Source organism: Cryptomeria japonica, chromosome 7, assembly GCF_030272615.1.
Source record: "Cryptomeria japonica chromosome 7, Sugi_1.0, whole genome shotgun sequence".
Lineage (NCBI taxonomy): Eukaryota > Viridiplantae > Streptophyta > Pinopsida > Cupressales > Cupressaceae > Cryptomeria > Cryptomeria japonica.
In genome coordinates, this window is record NC_081411.1 from 606,170,433 (window position 1) to 606,196,447 (window position 26,015).

General features: G+C 38.2%; 1 protein-coding gene across 3 annotated transcripts in view; it reads left to right on the plus strand.

Annotated features, from left to right (window-relative positions):
- The window catches only part of LOC131043318 (protein DETOXIFICATION 44, chloroplastic), a 304,646-nt gene extending 284,999 nt beyond the window's left edge, over positions 1-19,647 (plus strand). The window contains exons 9-14 of one of the 3 annotated variants that reach the window (XM_059207612.1): positions 17,779-17,850; positions 18,040-18,156; positions 18,286-18,381; positions 18,527-18,648; positions 18,924-19,010; positions 19,114-19,646. In XM_059207612.1, the coding sequence (XP_059063595.1) occupies positions 17,779-17,850; positions 18,040-18,156; positions 18,286-18,381; positions 18,527-18,648; positions 18,924-18,987 (471 nt within the window). In that variant the 3' untranslated portion in view covers positions 18,988-19,010; positions 19,114-19,646. Of the gene's footprint in view, positions 1-17,778; positions 17,851-18,039; positions 18,157-18,285; positions 18,382-18,526; positions 18,649-18,923 lie in introns of all 3 variants that reach the window. The other 2 variants (XM_059207613.1, XM_057976513.2) reach the window with 2 other exon arrangements.
- The last annotated feature ends 6,368 nt before the right edge of the window (positions 19,648-26,015 follow it).

Sequence of the window (26,015 nt, forward strand, 5' to 3'; positions counted from 1 at the left end):
TTTCCCTATTGAGGTAATTAATTCAAAAGGGCTCAATTTAGGGCCGAAAGTTTTGAAATCAATAAGTAACTTGACGTCTTTTTCAAAAAATTTATCCCGAATACCTACAATAGCCAAGCATTTTCCTAACCCTACCGCAAGTGATTGACTGTGATTCTATTATTTCTGAGACATGAAATTTGACAGGAAGGGGGCCAATATTGACCCAATGTAGGTTGCTATTGAATACAAAAGTTCTAGGGTTAAAATTGGGAACCTAGTCAATGCAGTGAAAAATACAACCACTAAGCGATTTCTCCTTACTTTTGAGCAGATCCTGCTTAACACTAGAGTCAATGCATGTAATTAGAATGCACTGAGAGCCCAGATTAAAGGTGCTTACCAGGTTGTGAAATTTAGTCTCCCACCAACCTTTAACATCTTCGAAGGAATGATGAGAACCTCGCCACTTAGCAATGAGCTATTACTTTGGTGAAAGATGATGTTCTACTGGAGAATCTCTGAATTCAGCCTTATCTTAGGTTTTTGTCCTTCAGGGTTCAAAGGGTTCGATCGCGGTCGTTTTTCCTGCTTCGCAGAATGCGGAGGAGTTACTTTCCTGAATTTGTTTACCCTGGAGGAATCCGCCATGGTTCGCCAAGAAAAGCCCCAGATTGCAGGGTTCGCCTTGAGCCATCTTTGATTCAAAACCATCCTGTATTCTCTAGCTTGACCCACCGATTTGTTGAAGTGACCTGTGGGATGAGGGGAGGATGGGGGGAAGCAAGTGTATTTAGTGCCTCCGAGCAACAGACTACTCGAAGATGAAGAACAGATCTGCGCCCCCAAGGGAATCGAATTAAAGCCTGAAAGGATATGATGGGCATTTCTCCGGCGTTTGGTCTTTCTCCTTTCCACCACTTGCCAAACCCCTTCTTCTTCGCTTTTGGTTGGCTTACACTTGGAGGGAGAGAAAACCGTGAGACGCATGGTAGAAATATTTAACAAAACATTAACATTCGCTGATCACCCAATTTTATTTCAAAGAATTAGTACTCTACAACTATTATATTTGTTTTCCTTCAAATGCTTAGTATCTTACTAGTATTGGGGAATGGATATTAAATGCATTTTGAATCTGAAAATTTATTGGTTTGTTGATTTGAGCGAGTTTTGAATACTGTTGCTTCCTATGTTGGTTTGAAAATTACAGACGGTTTCAGTTTAAATGCACTTTGTTTCCAAATTTGTTTGCTTTGTTGATTTTGATGTTTGGGTGAGCGTTTGGAGAGATGTTTTAGGTTTTCTGTTTATAGCCGAAATCTCTAAAATTTGTCTAAGTTTGAAATTTTCAGGTTGAAGGTCGAATTTGATAGGATTAAGTTTTAAAATTGACTTGATTCATTTTGCTTAGCATTCAAACCCTAGTTACTACACACAATTACTCATCAAATGCAAAATTTAAAGAACATTTCGAGAGCAATTAGAGCTTACCTAGCAGTAAACTGTGAGGGTTTATTGACTATGAATACTATTGAAACCTAGCGTTTGGAGAGATTTTGCAATTTCGGCCTGATGCAATGAAATGAGAGAACGCCCCCCTTTGATGAACTCGCCAAATCCCTAAGACTGTCGAGTTTGAACCAAACTTGTATCTTAATGAAGAAATGTGAACTTTGCATGCCAAGTTTAGGGTTTTTAACTAAAGGAAACTCGAGGGGTCTATATTAAATATGTGTTTTGAACTTGGATTTTGTTGTGCGTTGCACACACTCCCTGTCGCCGACAGGGTCCCCCTTCCTATTTTTGAGCCTTTCATCCTCGCCCTATTGAGTTTCGCGTAGAGCATCTCGCGTCCTTTCGAGCGAGTCCGCGACTGGTCCGTGAGGTAATGATGTCAAAGGAAAAGAGGCGATAAATCCATTAGGCTAGTCTAGCCCTCGGGCACGAATGCCAAGAGTTTGTTCAAAATTGTGAAATTGCCTTGAATAGGCGTAAGGTGATAGAAATTGGCGAAGCCCGCCAAGCAAAGAGCAGTGCGTCTGACGGTCGCACGAGGACCCAAAGTTGTCGTTTTTCGCACAAGAGCGACGAGATAGATTGCATAAGGTTTGTCCTTGCAATGTTTATGGGATTTGAATAAAGGATGGTTTTCGCCTGCTGGTGAAGGAGCGAATTTCCTGGCCAAAATGCCAAGGTTGCGAAACTTGCCCAAGTGCCCAAGCTCGCGCTTCTCGAGGAGAAAGTCTAAATCGCCAACATCGCTCTAGGAGTAAAATTTTGGACTTTCAAGCCAAATTGAGAGAAAACTCCAAAATTTGCAAGACTGGGCCTAAGGTCCGAAAATGCCTTAAAAACTGTGAAAACTGGCAAAGGGTCCAAAATTTCAAAAAGTTGCTAAAATTGCCCAAGTCACCGAATTTTCGGACCCAGAGGCTAAAATTCTAAAACTTCAAAAGGTTAAAAGATTGCCAAAATCGCCCATGGGGCCGAATTTCAGACCCTGGGGTTAAATTCTCAAAAAATTCGAAAAATCCCCAAAACTGGCAAAAGGTCCGAAATTACCTTCAGTTTGCAAAAGACCCCAAATGGTCCGAAATTCACTTAAGTCACCTAATTTCGGACCCTGGGGCCGAAATTCGAAAATATGATAAAGTTGCAAAAACATCTAAACGCTCCGAAATTTGCAAAAAAGGGCTTAGGGTCCGAAGTTTTTTAAAAAAAAATGTTTGCAAAATTGGGCCAAAGGTCCAAAATTCGTGAAATTTGCAAAAAGGGCTTAGGGTCTGAAGTTTTTTTTAAGTTTGCAAAATCGGGCCAAAGGTCCGAAATTTGTGGAATTTGCAAGAACAGGCAAAAGGTCCGAAGTTTTTTTAAGTTGCAAAAGTGTGCTAAAACTCCGAAAATCTTCAAACTCGCGAAAGGCGCCTTAGGTCCAAAATTCGCCAAAAGGTGTTGAGCTCCAAAAATCTTCAAACACGCGAAAGGCACCTTAGGTCCGAAATTCGCCAAAAGGCGTTGAGCTTCGAAAATCTTCAAAATCGTGAAGGACGCCTTAAGGATCCGAAGTTTGTATAACTTGCAAAAGGCCATGCATGGTCCAAAAATGCCTCTAGTTCGCCAAAACGTGGAAAGCTCCTAAAATTCCAAAAACATCTAAAAACTCTGAAATTGCAAAGGCGTTACAACTCCAAAATGCTCTAGTCCGCCGAAAGGCATGAAAGCTCCGAAAATGCGAAGTGCGTTAAGAGTCCGAAATTTGAAGAAGTTTGCAAAGGGCGTTGAAATCTCTGAAGTTTGCAGAGCCTCTCCAAGGTCCGAAATACGCCATAAAGCCCAAAGCCACAGCACGTAGGCCAAGTATAAGGAATTCGAAGTTAATAAAATCCTCCATTCCCCCCGAAAGCAATGGTCTGAAGTTCGCCCATAGGGTTTAGGAAACATAGTTTAAGTTTGCAGAACAGCGCCATAGCTCCGAAATTCGCCATAAAACCTCAGAACTGCAACGCGTGGGGCAAGTAAAGAATTTGAAGTTATTTAAAAAAAAAAACCCCTCCATATTGCCGAATTTTGCATAAAGGAGGATCACGTCCAATTTTGAAAGGGAGACTAAGCCAATTTCATGCGATTCACATTCAAGGTAAAACACTGCACAAACCATTCTAGTCACTCAAGTTCAGATTACCAATTGCCCAAGGTAAAATCGCTTAGTCTAATATGATAAATTCCTTTCAAACAATAACCGCGAAAATTCGAATTAAGGAGATAACCGTTAATCTTTGAAATTTGTAGAACTATCCATTCGTCTTTACGCAGCAAGTCGGGCAATTTCTCACCATCCACTCTCATCAGGTAAGTACGCTTTGCCTCTCTTGATCATCTGAAATGCTTATAAATCAAATAGATGTCTGTGCGAAACCTTATTAAAATGCTTAAATTTTCGAAATTCGCATCTTTTTCCGCTTGTAAAACGTTGTGCAAAGCAATCAAAATTAGAATTTGCTCCTAAGGTTTAACTAGAAATTGCATTTTCAAACTTAGGAGATTTTTTCGAGCTTTGTCCCTATTGAGAATTAATCCAGAAAGTGTTAAGTATAAATTCGCAATCAAAAGCTTCATGAATACTTTGGTTTAAATCAATTAAGCTTTTAGCTAGAAATGTCGCTCCATTTCCAATCTAAATTTTGAATTAATCCTTCAACGCTGGAGGATTTTCTATCTAACCTGCCTTACTTTTTTTGTATCGCCTTGTAATCCGTGTCCAACTGTGCAGGATAAATGCCTAAATCGGCGGTAGAATCATCAAAGACGCCCGCTGCAGCCGAGACATCGCGAGCACCCAAATCAGATATCCCACACAAAGTTGAAAGGATGAAGTATCAGTATCAAAGAGGAGGATTGAGGGAGTCAAAATTTCAGAGCGTCTGGTACAATATCGGTGATACCGACCTAGGCCATATCGACATCCAGGACTTCAGGAATCGGGTCTTCTCCCCTAACGCATATGGCAAGCCTAGACAGATGGTGGAAAGTGGCATCGCCCAGGCGGCGGGATTTCCTCCAGCAGTACAGAACTATGAGTTAGTAGTAGAGGCTGCCCAGCATTATCAGCCAAATTCCAGATTGGTGCTCCTCGAGAATATGACTCTCGCCAACTTCACTCCTGAGGCCATTGGTGATGCATTCAACATTCCCTTCCCAAACAATCCCACGGCCACGACTATAGATGAAGCACAGGGGGCATAGGATATGAATCCGGCCTGATGCAAAGCACTGATCAACGAAGAGTGGTACAAGGAGAGAAGGCTTCTGAGCACCAGGATTGTGAAAAAGACCCCCAGAAGTGATTTTCATAATAAGCATGGGGATATGGTCACATTACTCAGCCGAGTTATGGGACTTCCTAAATCCAACTACTTTAAAGAGTGGATGTTTTATTTCATAGAGCAAGTCTTCGCTGGGAAGTCTAAGTTTGACTAGACCCAGATCATAAGCGACAACATCCACACTCAGCTGATTGAGCTTGAAACGAAGAAATACTTCACTATGACCTCTTATTTGGTCTACATGTTCACCAAGAATCAGCCGCTGCCAGGTTTGATAATGAAAGGTGAAATCGGATATGGGCCTGGTCAGGTAAAGGTCTATGATTGTTACCCACAGCTGCATTACCAAGATATAGCTCAGAGGGAAAAGAGCAGCCCAGCTTATGCAGTTGGCCAATATGAGCGCGTTAATGATGCCTTCACAATGCGCCTAGTCAGACTAATGCAGGGAGGATTACACATAAGGCTCTCAGAGAAAGCTACTATTCTAGTACAGAGATATAAGACCTGGTTCATCCAGTTCCCAAGGTTCTCCTATATCCAAATAACGGGCTTTGATGGTGCCCCTCTCTGACTTCCATGGTACCCAACCAACAAAGTAGTTCTTATGGAGGTCGCAAGGCAGTCACGTCTGGCCGGCATCTTACTCAGAGAGAGCAAGCAGGCTGGATTCGCGTTCCCCATGATCATAGGCAACCAGGATGTCCACCTGAAGACCCCCACCCTAGCAAAGGAATCCCTCGCAGAGCTAGCCTCTTATGGCCTACAGGACCATTTTCTGAGAAAATATTTCGATCACGATAATCTGGCGAAGAGAGCCTATGGCAGGCGGTACAGAGCAAAGGAATCAGTTGAAGACTATTGGAAAAATTGCTCTGATGACTACGAAGTCCAAAGACGTGAATATTCCAGGCTGAGTGTGCAGCAAATGCGGCTCTTTGAATACCGTCGGGTCCCAGATTAACTCGTAGATTCAGGGAATTGCCTTCAAGTCTGAGAATTTGAGGCAGTAAGGCATCTTTTGCCAGTTGTTGATTGGTCACAGGACTCGATCACTGATTTTGAGGCAGTCATGGCAGCCCCAACAAGATACACAGACCAATGGTTACATCAGCAAATTGAGAGGCTAATTCATGAGGGAGTCCAATTCACTTACCACCTAATGGGCAGTCTCGATTCTCAGTCTTCCGAAGATGAAGGAACGTCCAGTGCACCCAAAGAAGAAATTGAGAAACGTGAGAAGAGAAAGAAGGCTAAGGCTTGCAGAGGGACGCAAACGTCCAAGAGAACGAGAAGGGAAAAGATTCCTATAAGAAGACCAGAGGTCACTTCACCGTCAAAGGACCCCAGTTCGTCCGACGGTGTAGTGGAATTAGATTATATACCTTCTCCGCCTTCTCAAAGTGACATTGATACGTTTGGAACTGATGATCCTCCTGCACCCGACATGTTAGAAGCTAAACTAAGAGCCATTGAATCAACCCAACCAGGTAACCAAATAGAGGAAGGAGAGATTCCATCCATTCAAGGGATCGAAGTGCATGAACCCACCCAACAGAGCCGCCATGAACTATTGCTCCATAATACAACCAAAGATGACTCTACCGTTGAAGGAGAGCAAAGGGCAGAGCAGACCCGCGAGCTCAAAAGGACTAAAGAGCAACCATCACACGAAGGCGCCAGACAACTGTTCAGTGAAATGGGAGAAAGTTCAGCTGCAAGTAAGGAACTTGGCACCTCCCCCACCCCTTCGATAACAGAACAGCTGCAAATCTATGATGAGTTGGCTGAAAACCTCAAAGAACAGAATGCAAACTTAACCATATCATCATCCCAAACAGTGCCTCAAGAATGGTTAATTGCTACAGCCCAGCGCAAGGCCGCCACCAAACCACCTATTGATCTGGAGGACATCTTCTCACGCATAGACCAAGCTAAAGCTAAGGGGAAGAAAAGGCCCAAGGCATATTCCAGAATGACTAAAGATGAGCAAAGGAACTGCACCCTTCACATTGCCACCCCGCCTGCAGATAAGCCAGCAAATCAGATCACACTACCAGATTATAGCATCACGATTGTACCCATTGGACGAGCCACTAAGAAGCAAGAAAAAGAAGAATTCAAGGATTCAGTGCAGAACATACTCAAGCAACTTGAAGAGGTAACAGCTGAGAAGGATATGTATCGAGCTCGTGCTGAGCAGGCCGAAGGGTACATCGATCAACTCATGAGACCATTACACAATGCCTCTGAATCCCACATTCCCCCGACAGCATTGGCACAGAGGACCACAACAGAATTTGAAGGAGTGCGGGACACCTCGAGGGCTGTCAAGGAATGGATACAAGGCATCAGAAAAAGGGGAGAACGAATCCTTGAGGAAGTGAAGGAAATGGCTCGCCACCGAGAAACCACTTTGGTTAAGTTATTAGAGGTAAAGAGGGAATCCCTCCACATCCAGGAAGTGGCTACCACTACTCTTCCCCTCATGAATGCTCTTTTCTAGACCCATGCACAGATTCCTACATTACCCACCATCCTAGATCCTCATAACATCAACACTCTTAAGGAATGGTACTGGACTGTCAACATGAAGAATGATGCGAAGGAAATCATCGATAGAGAACACAATGCATGCGAGGTAATTCTGAAAACCATGCAGGAACTTGGCAAGATAATCCTTCGATCAATGGTTTTGGGATGGGTAAATGACCAATCTGATGAAGTGATACCGCCAGACTGGGAGGAAAGATTGGGAACAAATAAGATCACTTATTCCATTAAGGACCTAGGCTTCGCCGGTCAATTCCACTCGGACATGTTGTGCTTCGAGCGTAATCGTTCCAGTTGGCAAGATGGTCTGAAGCAGGTAGACCAATACCTCAAAGGCATGCAATATAAAATTCGCCATCCTCCTATGCCTCCATTCAGTCTGCTTATCAAATTATGTATCAGGTTCCAGGAGTATGTTCGTGAGGAACATGCAGCAGGTCGAGATCTCTGGCGGGAATATTTGCATGAAGAAAGTCAATTTTTGATAAAAGGATTTGAAGCTGGAAAAGAAAAAGTGCTTTCCTAAAAATGCACTTTTTTCCTTTTTAAATTTTGAAAAGTGCACTTTTGGCCAAAAGGGTCATATTTGAGTTTCAAGTCAACTAAAATGTAAAACTTTATGAATGCACCTTTTTGGATAATTTTGGATAAGTTTTAATTATCCTTTTTGGGTAGTTATTACTCATTTTGGGGTGGTTGTTGATATTTGCCTCCCATTTATGGGTATGGGCAGCCATGCTTTATGGATGAATCTGGGCCACTTGTTTAGATTAGATCTGGGCCATTCATCCAGTTTTGGAGCCTATTTAAAGGAGACTGGTTTCCCTTATTTTGTAAGAAGTTCTTGGATTGTTGCAAAAGCTTTGGCGAAATTTATAGGATTTAATGCAAAGATTAAGACTGTTTCCAAATTTCCTTGTGAGTGCATGGTCTCCTTCTTCACTAATTTAGAAATTTTTTCAGTTATGTTTATTTCCTTTATATAGCATTTTCAAGTAAACATCTGATAGAATCCTCGCAATTCACACCATTGGGGAACGGCTGATTGCCTTTCTCTTTGCATGGTTAATCTGAACCCTTCATGCTTAGTTTGGTTATTGAACACTCACTATGAATGTAAAAGTTCTAATGTTGTACTTGATAACATGAAAATCCTATTTTCCTTTGAAGATTGCACTAGATTTATGCAAACATTGTGCTTGAGTAGCTGGTGATGCTTAGTCTAGTTATTTGGAGGTGTCTGTTTGTTTAACTGAATCTGCTATCTTAGTTAAAATTTACATTTCATGTATCTCTCTCTCTCCCTATCCTTCCCTCCTTTTTCCCCCTTTTTTATCAAGAGAATCCGCAGTCCCACTAAAACCAGTATCAACTTAACCGAAATCATTTGATAACAAAGATCATAAAGATTCCAGGGAACTAATCTATCAATCACCCATCTCATCGTAAGTCCCCCTTGTGTTTCCAGCATAAACACATCAAACCACTGAGAAATCCCGCAGTCAAGACCTGACAAACGAAACCTTGAGGTTATCCCCTTTGATCAAACGTAAAAAAACAGCACTAGGGATTTCCTTATCTCAAGAGAGGATAGGATACTCAGCTGGTTATTCTATTCTGTGTTGGCCGTATGGAGTTTGCAGCAATGCGATTCCAGACACGTCAACAGAAATTCGGTTTACTTCAAACGCCCCTCTAACCAAATCCAAGAATTCAGAGGCAAATGGGCGAATTTTTCTTATTTTAAACGCTTCTCCTTTGATGAACCCTCGCGGATTTTAGATAAATTGCGCGATTTTTGGGGTTTCAAACACCTAACTTCTAGTTTGTTGGAAGTCGGTCTTGCTCTTAGAATGAACGAACTTCTTCTTGTGCGATTTTGCTCAGATTTTAAATGCCCACCTTACTCGGCTATTTCTTTAGAAATGTGCGACTCACTTCTTCGAGTTTGAATGTTTTCCTCTGTTATATGAACCACACCCTAGTAACTTTGGGCTTTTGGCCTAAAATGTGCGAATCTGCCTGTCAGTTTTAAATGTGTTTCATCTCAAATGGCAAACTCGGGTATTCTAGTCTTTTTGAGCGATTTGTCTCTAACTTACTACGCCCCTTTTACTCATAAAAAAGTTCAGCCAATTTGACATGTTTGGGCAATTTTTGTCCTTTTAAGTTTAAACACCTAACTTGATTTAAAAAGTTTGGGCATTTACCATGAAGTGTGCAATTTTATTGCTTGCTTTAAAACGTCCCCTATGCTTGGACCTCAGGCTTCCTAGACAAGTAGTGCGATTTTCATTAAACGTCCTCTTCTCACTTAACTCGACATATTTACCTAAAAAGTGCGACCTTTCTTAGCTTAGGTTTTTAAACGCCTTCACTTAATCATGGAATTTCGTGAATTTTACCCATTTTGTGCGATTTTTTGACTTGCTTAAAAACGCCAAACTTGTTAGATGTGAAATTGGACATTTATACTTAAAATGCACGACTTTGGCTTGGCCACCCTATCACTTTGTTTTTAAACAAAACTTGGGCCTTTTGCATATTTTGAGCGAACTTTATTTTCTTTGTTATTTAGACGCCTTGGTCATTCAGGTATTTGACTTAGATGTGAAATCTTGCCTTAGGTTCTCTTTTGTGCATGAAGGCTTCAAAGGTGTTAGCTTCTTTCTCATTCAATTTTCAATTGCAGAAAGGAATTGCAATCAATATTTCAGTGCATCCGAGTTGCTCGCCAAATTCTGATTTTCAAGATGCGAACTCTCTAGGACTTACAACTTTGGCTAGTTGGAATTTCAGGTTGAATCATCTTTCCCAGCTCGACTCTCTCATCGTCACACTCCATTCTACCTACTTACAAAAACTCCTACTCAAGACCTCGATGAGGCAAAACACAAAAAGGGGGGGACCTTGTCAACGACGGGGAGTGTGTGCAAGGCACAACACTTGCCAGCATTACAAACACCATGAATATTTTGTAAAGAAGATTTCTTATATAGAACAACTTCAATATGCATATTAGAGAAAAGCATAACAAATGACACCCGTCTTTACTTATGCCTTTCCAATGTTGCTGCAAGAATGTGTTGTCTGCTTTACTACTACTTTGATACCATATTGCACTTTGAAGTACAAATATTGCAAAACTAAATCATAATTGCAGAAGTAATAAAATAATATATTTATTTCTCTTTATTTTTCATTCTTTATCAGGATGATTGTATGTTCCTATGTACTAGCTTATAAAGCCATGCTTTTCTTGTACTAGACTATGTTATAGGCAAGGAAATACCAAAACTAACATTTGTTTTGTTTATATATTTACTGATTATTATAAAAACTAAAACCTATTAATTTATTTATTTATCTAATTATTCTACATATACTATAGATGGAATATTAATTCCAACCAATGCAGTCATGGACTACCTTGCCAACTTTGCCATTGACATGTTAGAAAATCTTAAGGTGGACTACACCTTAGATCAATGGGAAGGTATAGCTGATATTTGGAAAGAAAAATGTGCATTGAACAACCACTCAAACATTCCAATAGAGGGCTCTCATCAATCATCATTGCTTAACTGAGAGATGCATTTAAGGTAAAGATACTTGTAATATTAATTCACACAAACAAGGTCTGCAATTGGGGATAGTTGACTTCAAGAAGTTGGAAGTGGATTAGTATAATGAACCCATCTTGGCTTGCTCTCCACACTTGGAAATTGAATGAGCAACCATGTAAGAAGGCTTATAAAATAGTTGTTGAGAATGGTAGGACTTCAGTTTGTGGGTGAGTACTCAAGTCCTAGGCCAAGCAAGGCAATGGAAGGTACCAATTCTAATTAAGCTTGTGATGTCTTCAAGGTTTATATCAATTAGTCTAGATAATAGAGTTCAAGAAGAGTTTGTAGAGTTGCTTTCTTGTCATAGCTTAGATTTCTCCATTTTGTATACACTTTATGGAGAAATTTCATATTGTTCCAAGACTAGTCCTGGCGAGTCCTGAGCCGAGTGACCCTAGCCGAGTCTCAGGGATTCGGGACTCTCCAGGAACTCGCTCTAGGTAATACTCACTAGAAACTGGTTTTTTGCCAAGTTTTGCCGAGTCCTGCCAAGTTTTTTGCCGAGTTTTGCCAAGTCCTGCCAAGTTTTTTGCCGAGTCCCAATTTGGGTCAGCCTCGCTGAGTCCAAGTCTCGTTTCTATGATTGAATGTAAGCCTAGAGGTGGCAAGATTGTTCCTATTGCTCTTGTTTCTCAACTTAATATAAATAGAATGGGCCCAAAGTTCACATTTGTGCATCTAAAAAACAATTTATAATTAATTATATACATAAATATAATGTGTGTGTTGGTGTATGTGTGTGCATGCTTTTGGCCATGACCACCTCACTATCCCCAAAATTCATCCCCACATCCCCCAATTCCAAATATCATGGAACATAGCTGAAGTTTGTGAGCTTAATTTTCCAATTAGTTATATATTAGCAATTATAGATCTTTGTTCATTACTTATGCTAAAAAAAATTTATCACTTAAATTTGCACCTGTTGTTGAACACAGTTGAGCAGTTCTATGTAATGACCTCTTCTGGATTCATCCTAGAATTTGCCCTAGAATCACAATTCCAATAAAAGCAAGAGATGGGATAGGGTTAGAGATATATCTTTACCAAGTAAACTGCCCTTTAACAAGATAAAACCTGATTTAAATCCTGTAACCACAACCAATGATATATACATATATATAATTTTCAGTTATTAGGGCTAGATGAGCACATGTAATTATCTCAATTCAATAAGATAGACCATATCTATATTACTACCTAGTATTCAATCACAATAGGGTTTTGTCATGTCCCTGACTTGATGTACAACACTATGATAATTCAGAACTTTTATGATTTTATTCTTGATATACCTGTCTCTGCATATAAATCAGTGGATGAGGATTCAAAGCATTTATTTGTCTAACCTTACTGCCATTGTTGATAAATTATCATGACCTCCACCACGAGGACATAACTCTCACAAATCACAGCATTGTTAACTCCAAGTCGCTGCCTTTGATCTTGAAGGGAATACAAAGGACAGCACTTAAACAAATAATTGATTAAAAGTTAATAAGCAGCGATCTCCCAAAATGTGTATTTAGTAATAAACAAATTTAACTTTTTGGCATGCGATTTGTTTGAAGCCAAGCAGCACTTGGGTTGAGAGGAGGGGCATCCCTTGGAAAGGGCGGGGTGCTAATAGAGTGGTGACTATTCCACTCCACAGTGAGTGATATAAAAAGAGATCGATTTATTTGTTAAGAGGTGGAAGAGATAGAAAAAAGGTATAGGCATCAGTCATGTAGAGAATGGAAAATAAGCAATGGGTAAATATCAGAAATTGGAATTCATATAACTTGCATATGGGAGGAAAATAGAGATATAAGGAAGAAATCTAATGAGATCAGAAAATTGTCTTATTAATAAGACTTCATAGTTTTCTATGATCAAGCAATCAGTCTTGGGAGAATAACATTGATACAGATTGTGGCATCTGCAGCAATAAATAAGAGAACACAAGAATCCAAATCGGGCAAGGACCATTGTAAGCAGCAACTACAAACCAAGATTGAACCTGTCATAGATCAGATCCAGGTTCCACATACCATCAGCTAATAACATTAATAACTATCATGGTGGTATATGTTTAACCTATGCACTGTATGCTAGTATTTATATAATCTGTTATATATGCTGAATATAAAATACATATACATGATTATGAATTTGTTTGTAAACCCCCATCATGTAGGGAAGGAATGAGGTGTAAGGTAGAGGGGCAAGTATGAGATTGCTATCTAGGTAGGCCACCTTGAGTGGATGTCCATGTTGCTTGCCTTTGGGGCCAAGAAGGCAAAGATCCGCTCTTGGGCTTAGATAGGATGATTAAGAGGTCGTCAATGACGATCTCCTTTCTGACTCTACAATGACTGATTATTGACCTCAGGGAATGAAGCATGGATAGGGGAAGCAAGTACAAGCACCCCACTAGGTAGACCAACCCGAGTGGATGTTCATGTTGCCTATCACTGGGGCCAAGAGGGTGAGTGTCCACTCTTGGGCTTAGTGCAGGGATGGCTTTAGGCGGACCTATCATGCTTCCTCTCGTAAACTGTAATGTGTTTAGTAGGGAGTAAAATAGAATTTGTCTATTTATTGATGTGAGATTATTGCATGATAACATCTAACCCTAATTATTTGAAAAGTATATAGTATATACATATGTATGTATCCTTGGTTATGGTTGCATGATTTAAATCAAGGATCATCTTATTAAGAAAGATATTTTACTTGGTAAATATATAACCGTAACCCTATTTCATCAGTTGTTGTATCACATTTTTTATTTTAAGGCAAATTCTAGGATAAGTCCAAAAGGTGACATCACAATTTGGAGGAAGAAGCATGATAGGTCCACCCTAAGCACAAGAGCGGATACTCACCCTCTTGGCCCCAATGGCAAGCACATTGGACATCCAAACGGGGTGGTCTACCTAGTGGGGTGCTTGTATTTGCTTTCCCTATCCATGCCTCATCCCTCTAAGTCAATAATCATTCATCGTAGAGTTGGGCGAGGAGATTGTATTAGAAGGCCTCGTAATCTTCCTATCTATGCCCAAGAGTGGATCTTTTCCCTCTTGGCCCTAGTGGCAAGCACATTGGACATCCACTCGGGGTGGCCTACTTAGATGGAGATCTGATAATTCCTCTCCTTCCGTACACCGCCTTCCTTTCCCTATGTGATTGCTTGGAGGTTACAAACAGATCCATATGTATTTTACATTCAACATATATAAGAAATTATATCATAAATGTTAACTTATAGTACATATGCCGAACATATACTCCAAAGGTAGTTATTAATGCTATTAGCTGTTGGGTATAATAAATATGGATCTGATCTATTATAGGTCTTGGTTTGTATGCTGCTCACAATGATCTTTTCCTGATCTGGATTTTGTGTTCTTTTATTGACTGCTGTAGATGCTTGAATCTGTGTTGACTGCTTGATGATTTCCTTGAAATGCTGTTTTTGGCTTATGTACCTCTCAAGAGGGAGTGAAGGGTTGTGCTCTTTAATTGGTCACAACCTCTTAAAAGTGGTGTCTCTTCCCATATGTTCTTTGCCCCTTCATTTATTAAATTGCTGTTGTATATATATATATATAATAATTTATTTATTATTCTTGCCAAATAGATCCTTGATAGAATTCTCATGTTCCAATATCCTTTTCTGCCTTTCCTAGGTTTATTTTCCTTATTTAATATTCAGTACCTATTTTCTCCTATATTCCCCCCTCTTTCTCCCAGTACCGATCTGCCTTATATATCCCTTATATGGGGTAATGAAGAGTCATGTCTCTTTCTATAAACAACCCTCCCTAAATGTGGTGTCTCATTTATAGCTGTTTGTTACCTTTTCTTCCAGCAATCATTTGTTGTTGACAACCATTCGCTGGTCTTAGTCTTGTATCCTTGACTAATTGCTGACCACGTGAAGGGTAGTAAATCAATTTGATATTTTCTAATCTGCCTTACCTTTTCAAGTTCAATTCCTAATGACATCTCTTCATAATCAAACGCTGCCCTATTCTCCTTAATTATTGCTTAAGGGTTTTGGCATATCTTAATTGCTGAATTTATTAACTTGCGGCTGTGTGCTATTTGTATAGATATCAATCTTCGCTGATGTTAATGGATTTCTGCCTTTGATGGATTTAAAATTTGTGATGTCTTGTAAATGAGACAAATTTTCTCTTTGCTTAAGACAAGGTTAAGACTTTTACTTAGGTGGGGGCATGACATTCTAGTGATACAATGAGAATGATCTCAAGTTGTGGGATCCTTGCAAAGGAGATCAGACCTCCAAACAAGATTGGCTTCTTTCTAAACCTAGATGCATGTGTTGAACCAAAGCAACATAGATTAAATCTACAAACTGATCCTATTCTATTGATTTGTCGGGGAAAAGGGATAGAAAGAATGTATAAAAGGAAAAGAAGGTGATGCACCAAGATTTGAGTGAGTTTCCTCCTTGCCCACAACAACACAAAGGACCAACAAAATCACCTAAACTCACACAACTCTCCATTTAGTAGCTCCTATAAACAAATATGGAGGTAAGGAACTCGACAATTACCAGGAGGGAAAAGAGATTCCACAAATAGTTCTTGCAAACCAATTATAAACAACTTATAGATGTAGGAAGACAATAAAATCATTAAAATGTAAAGGTAAGAAAAATTTACACTACACATTAGAACTGAGAAGAGGTGAAACAAATTCATTTTTTTGATTCAGAGGCATGGAGTCTACTTACAATAGTAGGGTCACAGATTATGCAATTTGGTAGAGAAATTGAATGAAGAACCTCTTTTACAAATGAAAAAAAACTGTATATATCATTCTACAAATCGTCCAAAAGAGGAAACGTGTAGACTTGCATGAGGACCATGGGGAACCATGATCTTCTAGTGCTGCAAGATGTCTTCTTGTTAGGGTTTATGACATTTTGTACTCAAAATTGTCTTGAACCATGCTTTTTACATTCCCGAGGAGTATGGGAGGCCATTTCATCTACAGGTATTGCTTTAGGCATTCAATTTACTCAAAAAGGAGAGGCATGTTGGTGGGAAACATTAATGGCATCGTGGAGTGGTAGGTGGAAGAAAGCATGCCTTTTGGAGCAGACCTGTTGCTATCAGTGGAGTATTGGGTCATCGCTTACTTGTCGAATCATCAAATTTGGGAGAGAAGCATTAAAACCTCTAACGTCTTGACATACACCTTAACGATCACCTATCAAATGATTAGGCCAACGGGATTCCTTTGAAATGCATACCTGTCAATACAAGGATGTGGCCATGTCTATCTCCTATATCCCCATGAAGCATTGATCCAACGTACATTGAGCCATCAAACCACCTACCATGGAAAGGGGGATGATGTCAACAATGGGAATGGCATCAACAGAGGAAAGGAGGAGTTTAAGACTTTTGGGCATGGCTAGAAAGGCATTAAGGGACGAGAAAATCTGATGTCTGAAAGACTTAGAAGAAATTTGGAATAGATCAAGGGAAATGTCGAGGGATCGAACTTTCGGGGAATGCAAGGACGAGATGACAAGAAATGATAGAAAAGTAAGAGGAACACTTATAGTCCAAAAGGCCAACAAACACGGCTCTTAGGAAAAATTAACTTTTGGACTTTGAAGATTGGAAATGCTAATGAATGGCATGAGTGAGAGGAAGCCTCAATAGTCTGATAGAACAAGACTTGGTGACTTTTAGGTTTCGAACTTCATAGCTCAAAGAGATGGATGAATGGTATGAGAGCAAGGGAGACCCCAATTGTTTGAAAGGCTGACAAAATCAACACTTAGGCAACAAGACAAGGCCTCTAAGTGGGTTTTGGGAGTGATAGGAAAGGTATGCAAGGATGAATACCTTGGAAACTTAAAAAGTTCAATAAAACAATACTTAGCAGATTTTTGAAAAGATTGTAGCAATGAGTTGGGATTGGAAGGGAAGGTATGAACAACCCTGAAACTTTGACACTCTGAAAAATTTCGCACTTAGCTAATTTTAGGTATTTTCAACTCAGGTAACTAACTTAAGCATGAAAAGAGGAAGCAACAGAGCAACCAAAGGCACATTTGAGCACAACTGGCCCATCTAGATCTCTCAAATTGGTTATAATTAGTGGGCAATGCAAGGAGGATATAAAATGTCAACAGAAATTTTTATGCTTCTAGTTATCAACTCTCTTAAGCTTATATTTTGAGTATCGTGATTCAGTAAACCAACTCATATAAAATTTCTTCTCGTAATACGACCATTATCCCTTTTCAAACTTTAATTTAGTAGTGGAAATTACAATATAGTTATTTTTTCTGCTTTTGTGTAGACTACAACCATGTTTTGGGAGAGTTTCATAACAGTTGAATTCATCTATCCTTTATTTGTTCAATTAAACATGAAAAAACACTAATGAAATGTTAATACAAAAAGAATGCAAAATTGAAGAAAATTAATGAGGACCAACAAACAGATCAAAGAACCTGTTAACTACCTTACTGTAGTCTATTAGTAACATATTAAATTGTGAATGTAGAAAGGGTGTTGATTCCAGCTAATTAAAACATAGTAATGATTAGCTGTTTCCTTCTTGGCATAAGGTGTCAACCATAAGCTTTTTGCATACAAGTAAAAACTTTCCAAACATATCAGGTCTATTTATGAATATATTCATATCTGCATTTTCAATTACAGTTGTTTCTGATATTATATTCCTTGGCTGAGAGACAAGATATTAATGTCTCTTTTTCATTTGACTAGATAAGGAATTTCTTAATGGGTTTTGCATAGGCTCTTGTTGCCAGTGCAGTTGCCAAAAAGGACTACAAGAAAGCGAAAGTTGTTGCATTTCGCATCCTTAAGGTAAGGTTTCAGTTTCAAGCTTTGTTGGATACAATCTCTTAACTTATTTATTACAGAATCTTTTGATAACTGGGCAATTCAAGAATTGTTTTTGACAAAAATAATTTTTTATATTACTAGTTAGATCTATTCATTTTGCAAGTTCTGTTACAGCTATATGTTACTCCTATTTTTTCAAATATGCTGCAGATAGGACTGGGGTGTGGTCTTGCTTCAGCTCTGATTCTGTTTGTAGGTTTCACACATTTTTCAAAATTATTCACAAACGATACAGCTGTCTTTGAAATTATGACTTCTGGAGTCCTGGTACGTAGTCACACCACTAAACCAACATGCTCAACTTATTCTTTGCACTATTATATTTCTAATGAATGTAACTCAAATTTGATATGTTTTCCTGTTTTGAGAATGTGAATTGGTTGTTAACCTCTGCAGTTTGTTGCCGGTACTCAACCACTTAATGCCCTTGCATTTGTGTTTGATGGACTTCATTATGGAGTATCAGACTTCGCATATGCAACATACTCAATGGTATGTTTTATGTTACTGTATGACAAAATTTGTTATACGAGTTAGACATGTTTTTTGCTGTATTAGTTACTCCTTTTCCATAGCTCAAAGATTATATATTAACTAGACTTAGACTTCATAGACATGACTCGGAGTGATTATGCAGATAGTTGTTGGAACAATATCCTCTGTGTGGTTGGTGGTTGCACCATCTTCTTTGGGTCTTGGTGGAGTCTGGATAGGTTTGGGTCTTTTCATGGGTTTACGCATGGTAGCTGGATTCTTGAGGTAAGCTACATTCCTTGAAAACCCATCTCAAGCTTTATCATTATTGCCTTGGATCTAAGTGGCATTTGAAAATATTTGCAAATGTTACTCTTCCATCACATTTAGCTCTTAATGGCCAACAATTTTTGGAGATGTCATTCTTGTTAATTATTTGTTATTGCCCATCCTCTTCTTAATTAGGTGTTCATATCATGAAACATGATTTACTCTCATTAATTGACTATAAGAACAATTCCAGTTAGTTTAACAAGTAACCTACTGATTGGCTGTTCCAGACTGGGTGCTAAAAGTGGCCCTTGGTATTTCTTGAGACAAGATATGGAGGAATCAGATATTTGAACTTGAATAATAGATCTTCCCAAGTAATTATCTTGCCAAGTCATTCATCTTTGGAGCAGGTGTTGTACTATCTGGTGTTTATTACCATGCAAAGAAGCTGCTAATAGAGGTAGTTTTCTGCAACAGAAATTAAAGAAAGACGAAATCAAAGTCTGCATGGTTATATCCTATACCTCTGAAGCAATATATCCAAAATTTTCTTATGTAGCTATCTAGTTGTAGAAATTCAATCAAATATTGGTGCTGAATGATGTATGAGAAGTATGGTACTCTCAAGCACACTGAGGTTGAGAAGTACATGACTGTACAGTTGATTAACTTTGCTTGTACTAGGTTTGCCTCCTCTGTGGCAAGCTTAGTGCACGTGGGGATTTTAACTTAGAATTAATAAAGTTCAAACTGAACACATGTAGACAAAGGGTAATTTGTAAAGACAAATGACACAGAGCAGGTCAATCATTTTTGGTTATTTCTCTGGGTGATAGACTGTTAGAATACATTTAATTTGCATTATCAATCCACAGCATTATTAGTTTGAAATATGTTAACAATACAACTCTATCTGTGAATGAATAAAATCATGCACGTCTAGCTCACAAAGAATGAGGCAAGGAATTGGCAGTGCAGCCATTGCTGTACTTATTAAAATCATCATCAGTGCTGGTGCTTTTGGTTATAAGTGATTTTTAATTACCCATCTTTTTATGATTAGAAACATCAAAAAGTATGGTGAAGATGGTAACTATGATAAGCAATAGGATATCAGACCTGTGGATTTCACCAGAAAAGATCTTGTCAAAGTGTTGCCTAAAAAAAGAGAAATCATTAAGGTAAATCTAAACACTCTCTTTTGGTTTGGTTCCTTGAGAATAAATATCAATTATGTGAAACTTAACATCAATAGCATTCCATGATACATACTCAATGGAAAATGAAATGCAATTCTAAACAGAATGATTACAAAAGAGCAAAATATCTATTTTCTAGAGAACAGAAAGTACAACCACTATGCACCAAAAGATCTAAATTCATCATGGCAGAACATAAACAACAATATGAAAATTAACTTCTTTTTCGCTCTTAGATTTAATATATTAAGCTTTTATCCCAAAAAACACAAAAAAAGATTAACCTATTTAATATATTTAAAAAACACTGTAGGAAGTATTCGTTGTAGTTCTGATGAAAATGATGTTGAATAGAGAATAGATGTAAAATTTTGTTTCCTAGAACATAGAGAGTTTACCGCTCATCAATAATTCCCAAATGCCACAGTTATATTAATAATTACAAGTGGCCCAGTGGCATCTGCTATGGAAATGCCAATTAACGATCATGTGTCTGCATCAGGATAAGTAGTCAACTTGGATGATGCTGATCCAGTATCATTTTATTCTTCCAAAAACATAAAATCTATTCTAAGGAGTTTGAACGTGCAAAGAAATCTAATAAATTCTAGACTTCCAAGAATAAATGAATTTACAGTTAATGCTGCTCTAGTTTCTATTTGAATTTACATTCTTGTCTTGTCAGAATTTGAGAAATTGAGAAACACAGAAGTCATTTGCAAATGTTATTTGGATCAACTTCAATAGTACGAGGAAATGTTTTGCTGAATCTAACCAGGGTGACTGAATTGACTGTTGTTTGAGATTCCTTTCTTGGTTAATAACACTAGAAAACATAGTTGGAAAACTTGGACTCAAGACATGGACGTGGCAGTCCAAAATATTGACTTGAACTCAGGGGTCGACAAAATCTCAGCTAAAAAAGGAACATGATTACAAAAAAAATTAATACAGTCAGAGAACAGAGAAGTCTATTATAATCATCATTTTGTCGTACTTTAAAGATTACACGTCTTATGACTCAAAAAAGCATAAAATTTGAAATTTAGAAGTTAAACAATACATTGTATAAAATTATAAATAATAATTGTTTCAACTGTTGATAATGGACATATGTCATAATTAGTGAAATACAATCCACACCACCCTCATTCCCCTCTCAATGTAACTTTCAAGCCTCAAATTAGAATGTAAGTCGATATCAACATGAGGATTAACTATATTCTTAAAAATGTCTTCGTCCTCCTCCAATGCATCCACCTCTATTGCTGCTACTCTCTAAAATTAAATGAGATCTTTATTATGTACTTCTTCAACTTAAACAACGTAATCAGCTAATGGATCAACGTCATCATGAGGATTCTCCACTTTTTTGGCCCAAAGGTGAAGGTTATATTGAACAAGGCAAGGTCATTGAGAGAATTTTGGTTCAACCTATTTCGCTTCTTAGTGTGAATGTTCTCATATAGACTCCAATTGTGTTCCCACCATAGTTACAAGACTCGGACTCGAGCTCAGGACTCGGCAAAATGAAAAACCCAAGAAATTTAGATATTTTAAGAATTAAAAGTTGTTTCTTGCACCCTTTATTAAATAAACCTTAAAGACCCAATAACATAATCAAATAGAAGCTAATTGATCACATACACAAGTATATAATGACATCGATCACATAAGTATAAACACACATTGTCGCTGAAGGAAACAGCACACTTAGATATATAAATATTGTCAAATGTATTCAAAACTCACGGAATATGAAATCCATGACATCAAATGTTCCAAACAAATATCAAATCAATAACTAGAAGTCTATGGCTTAAGAGCTTGCATCCTTCCTACAAACGCATCTAAGATAGGTCTCGAACGATGCAACAACCATAATCTTTGCCTATGATTGTTCCACCCACACCAACATCAATTGTGCTTGTGTTTTCTCATGCTCTACCCCCCTCCTCTGCCATGGCTACACCCTCAACCTCTCATCTATTTGGTCAACCCAATCAAGGTCCTCATTACTAAAGATAGGATCCTTAGCCTCAATAATCCACTCTAATTGTGGATCGACCTCCTCTAGTGTGATGGAGCTAGAGTAAGTTCCCAAAATCTGTTTGTGGCTAGATGAAGGTTGTAATGAACATAGACTAGATCATTCAACCTCTCCACAGACAATCTATTGTGTTTCTTGGATTTTATGTGCTCAAATATACTCCAATTGTGCTCACAACCTAAGTACTACATGGTTGGCTCAATATGGGAATGCCAATCCTCTGAAGATTTGGTGCTAACATTTCCCACCATCTATCTAAGATGAAAAAACAAAGAAAAAAATCAATTTCATTATCCAACTTTATGATTCAACATTTAATAGGGCTCTTCCCATAGTGTGTTGGTTAAGTGGCGGTGTTGTTGTTGTGACTACCAAAGTTCAAACCTATGTTGGGCCATTGTGGTCATAGGCTTGTGCCTTTGTTGATCCAATGTGCTCGCGAGTTTGATCCATAGCTTTGTTGTATGGGGATGAGGTCCCTTGTTTGTGACCTCACCGGTTCTCAAAAGCATTTCATGTGGAGTTGGAGGGTGTCATGCTAACGTCACTGGTTGCATTAAACAGTTTGCCTAACACTATTTAAAAATAAATTAAAAATGTTTCAACATTTAATAATAATATAAAAAGAGGAAAATTTTATTATATTTTTAAACTTTAATTATGTCCTAAAATATATTTTTACTTGGCTACAATGTCGTTCAACTTTCTTTGCACAATAGACAAGAAAAGAGCTCTCCTTGTGCATAAGTAAAGGTCTCTAGCTCATAGACTATTTGTCTGGTAACACTAGGCGATATCTGCTCTATCATGGAGTAGAGCCCATTTAAAACCTCCTCATCCACCTTGAAATCAAGGCACTATTAGAATGTCAGATTAAGGAAATAAGCGACTGTATGGAGGGGCTTGTAAAGTTAGAGGTGCCATCTCCTATCAATAATCTCCCAAATGGGACGATACTTACTCTCAATTCCCTCATAGATAGATCTAATGGCCTCCTTGGCCCTATCCATGCCCTCATACATTTAGCCCATTGGGAGATTATTCCCATCAACAACTCATAGGAGAACTACCAAGGGATCAGTGAGCTGCAATTATTGTGAAACATTAACTTAACATCAATGAACCACGAGGATGTGTCTCCCCACCAAAACCTCACTTTTTTGGGATGAGAACATCTTTGAGATGCGGAGATGGGGAGGGGATGTCCCCCCCATTGTCCCTCACCACCGCCAGGATGTTAGAGACTTGTTGGGGACACCTAGGAGTCTCCCATAGCCCCCACGCAGAAACTTGGTCCCTAAGCAAAAAATGGTGAAAATTTTGTAAAAATGGAATCCTTGTCTTCAAGTTAGTCTCATTCTTCATTAAAATATATACATAAAATATAGCATTTAAGTATAGGTCACATTTTAATGTCTTTTTCCTTTCTGATACTTTAAGTTATATTAAATGTATATATTAGTAGGATGTTTGAGAGTGGTTTCAAATCTCTAGGTGTAATAATGCAAATTTTGTTGGAGTAAATAATACTCTATGCTTAAGTTTAACTTAGGCAATTAATATTTTAGGCATGCATTAATATCTGTGCTAGGTGGTTGAGTTCTACCTACTCTCTACCTACCCTTGCATCTCATTGTTGTCATCTCCACTCTTGCCTTTATAAGCAAAGCTTATGTACATAATTATTCATCTCAATCGAATTGTCCATTTTTCATGAAATACTTTTCTCTCTATTGTGAAGCTTGCATTGTTGTTTGCGGTCTTGGTGTGGAGTCTTTTCTCCAATAGATTATAGGTTTTATAAGATTTGAAAATTTTCAGTAATCCACAAGGTCCTATCAGCATTCTCTTGCTCTCTCTATCTCACTCTCTTTATCTCCCCTAAACTGTAGACCCTTCTCTCTCTACCTATTATTCTTCCTCTATCCCCTCTCTCTACCTCTCTATTTCACTCTCTTCTTTGTCCCCCCATTTCTAGACCTATCTCTACATCTCTCTCTCTCAACCCCTAACCCCTACAAGGAGTCTACCCTCAACCTTGTTTTGGTGTTGCCCCCAAACCCCCAAGAAATTTTGAAATCCAAGTAAGTAAAAGGCTAGTGATGAATCATGATCATAAAAATCTACATAATGCATATCCTTTGGTTGCAAATCTCTACATGTTCATATTCAAAGCCATAATCAAGAGCCTTGAAAGGGGCACTATCCCTTGACCCTAAACCTCCACCCACCATTCTTATTGTTTATGCAATCATTTCCATATTTTTTATGTTTTTAACTTTTTTAAATATTAGTTTAAAACTTTAAACTTCACTTAATAAGGGGTCATATGGTGGGCTAATAAAACAATATATTATTTAAAGTTATGAATAGAACATTGGTAGTTTAGTTTTGATATAGCTAAGTTAGACCATTGTCAGCATAAGAGAGACTCCAAGCGAACAAACAACGAGGCTTCGCTAAAAAGCAAGTGTAAGAGCTTGACCTAACCCTAAGAGTATTGCCTTTCTAAAACATATGATGCTATTAAATTTGCAAGGTTATAGGATTGATCTCGATTGTGACTATAGGAATTACACACTTGATTTCTTTCATGGGTATGTACCCTTCCAGGCTTTTTGACAAGTGATGATCATCATATACTACCATTGCCATGCTTACAACAAACTTTAATTTCTTTAGGTGATAGGCATTGTGTAACAGCATGGGAACTCTTACATACCCACCACTATCATTCTCCATGACATCATCTGTGTTACTCTCCCTCTTTCTCTTCCCACCAGTTGTTTCCTTCTGAAAAACATATTGCAGGTAGTCTGACTCATTATTTTGCTTTGTTGACACTATTTTCCACATCTTCTCTGCTCATTAAAAACACATTCGAGAAGAATATTGCTACAGGTTTCCTTGTTTGTCACGGTAATGCACCTCTGGTTCAATTTCAGACCCTTCTTCCTCCTATTCAATATACACACACAAATCCATCAGTCAATTTTCTTAGGAGAGCATACGTGATAAAAATCAAAGAGGAAGTTGCAGAAAAGAAATAAATTCACTTACTTCTATAGAAGTGCAGACACAGTTGCAGTGGGGTATGGAGGGAGGGAGGGAGATAAGAAGAGAGAGAGAGGGATGGGGTATGGAAGAAGGAAGAAGGGGAGAGAGGGAGAAAGAGAGAGGGATGGGGTATGGAGGAAGGGAGAAGGGGAGAGAGGGAGAGGGAGAGGGAGACAGAGACAGAGAGAGAGAGGGAGAGAAAGAGAGGCACCTTGTATGCGCTTGAGAGGGGGAGACAATACACTTATATGTGTGTATATATACTTAATATATTATATATTATTACACACACACACACATACTTAATATATTATATATTATTACACACACACACACACACACACACATATATGTATGTATATACACATTATATATATAATATCATATTATACACACACCCAAAATTTAAACAAATGTAGCGCGTACACGCTATTTATAGTAAACATAGCGTGTGTGCACTTCTTACACCATAAGTATCATGTACGCGCTTTTTATACCATAAGTACCTCGTACGTGCTTTTGACTATTTAGGCTTGGAAATAGGCCTGGATGACAAAGCTACGGTTTGGAAGTTTGATTTCCCTCCACTTCCCTCCTTTTTGACGTGTTTTGTTTTATCAACTTGGTTTATCGACTTTGTCATCATCAGGTTTACACTTCATCAAGTGGGTATTTCTAAAATTGCCACCCTATTTTCAACCATCTTTTGAGTTTTCTAACCATATATTTTTTAAAAAATTTGAACAGCAATAACATATTATTATTGAATTTCTTTTACAAGTGTCTCCATAGTTCTCACAGACATAGGTGCGCCATTTTTTTAATAACTTTTGATATACTTATCCAAATTTAAAAAATATTATATATTATTGTAGTGCACTTGATTCTTTACAATTTATAAAAAAATAAAATGTATTTTCGATTTGTTTAGTGCAACTTATGCTTCGCGCATGACAAGGTACCTAATTTTCAAGATATGCTCAATTGGAAAAATCATTAAAAAAAAATACTCAACAAAATATTACAAAAAAATGCACATCTTCTAGTGCTCGCTCTTAACTATCTTTCTGCAA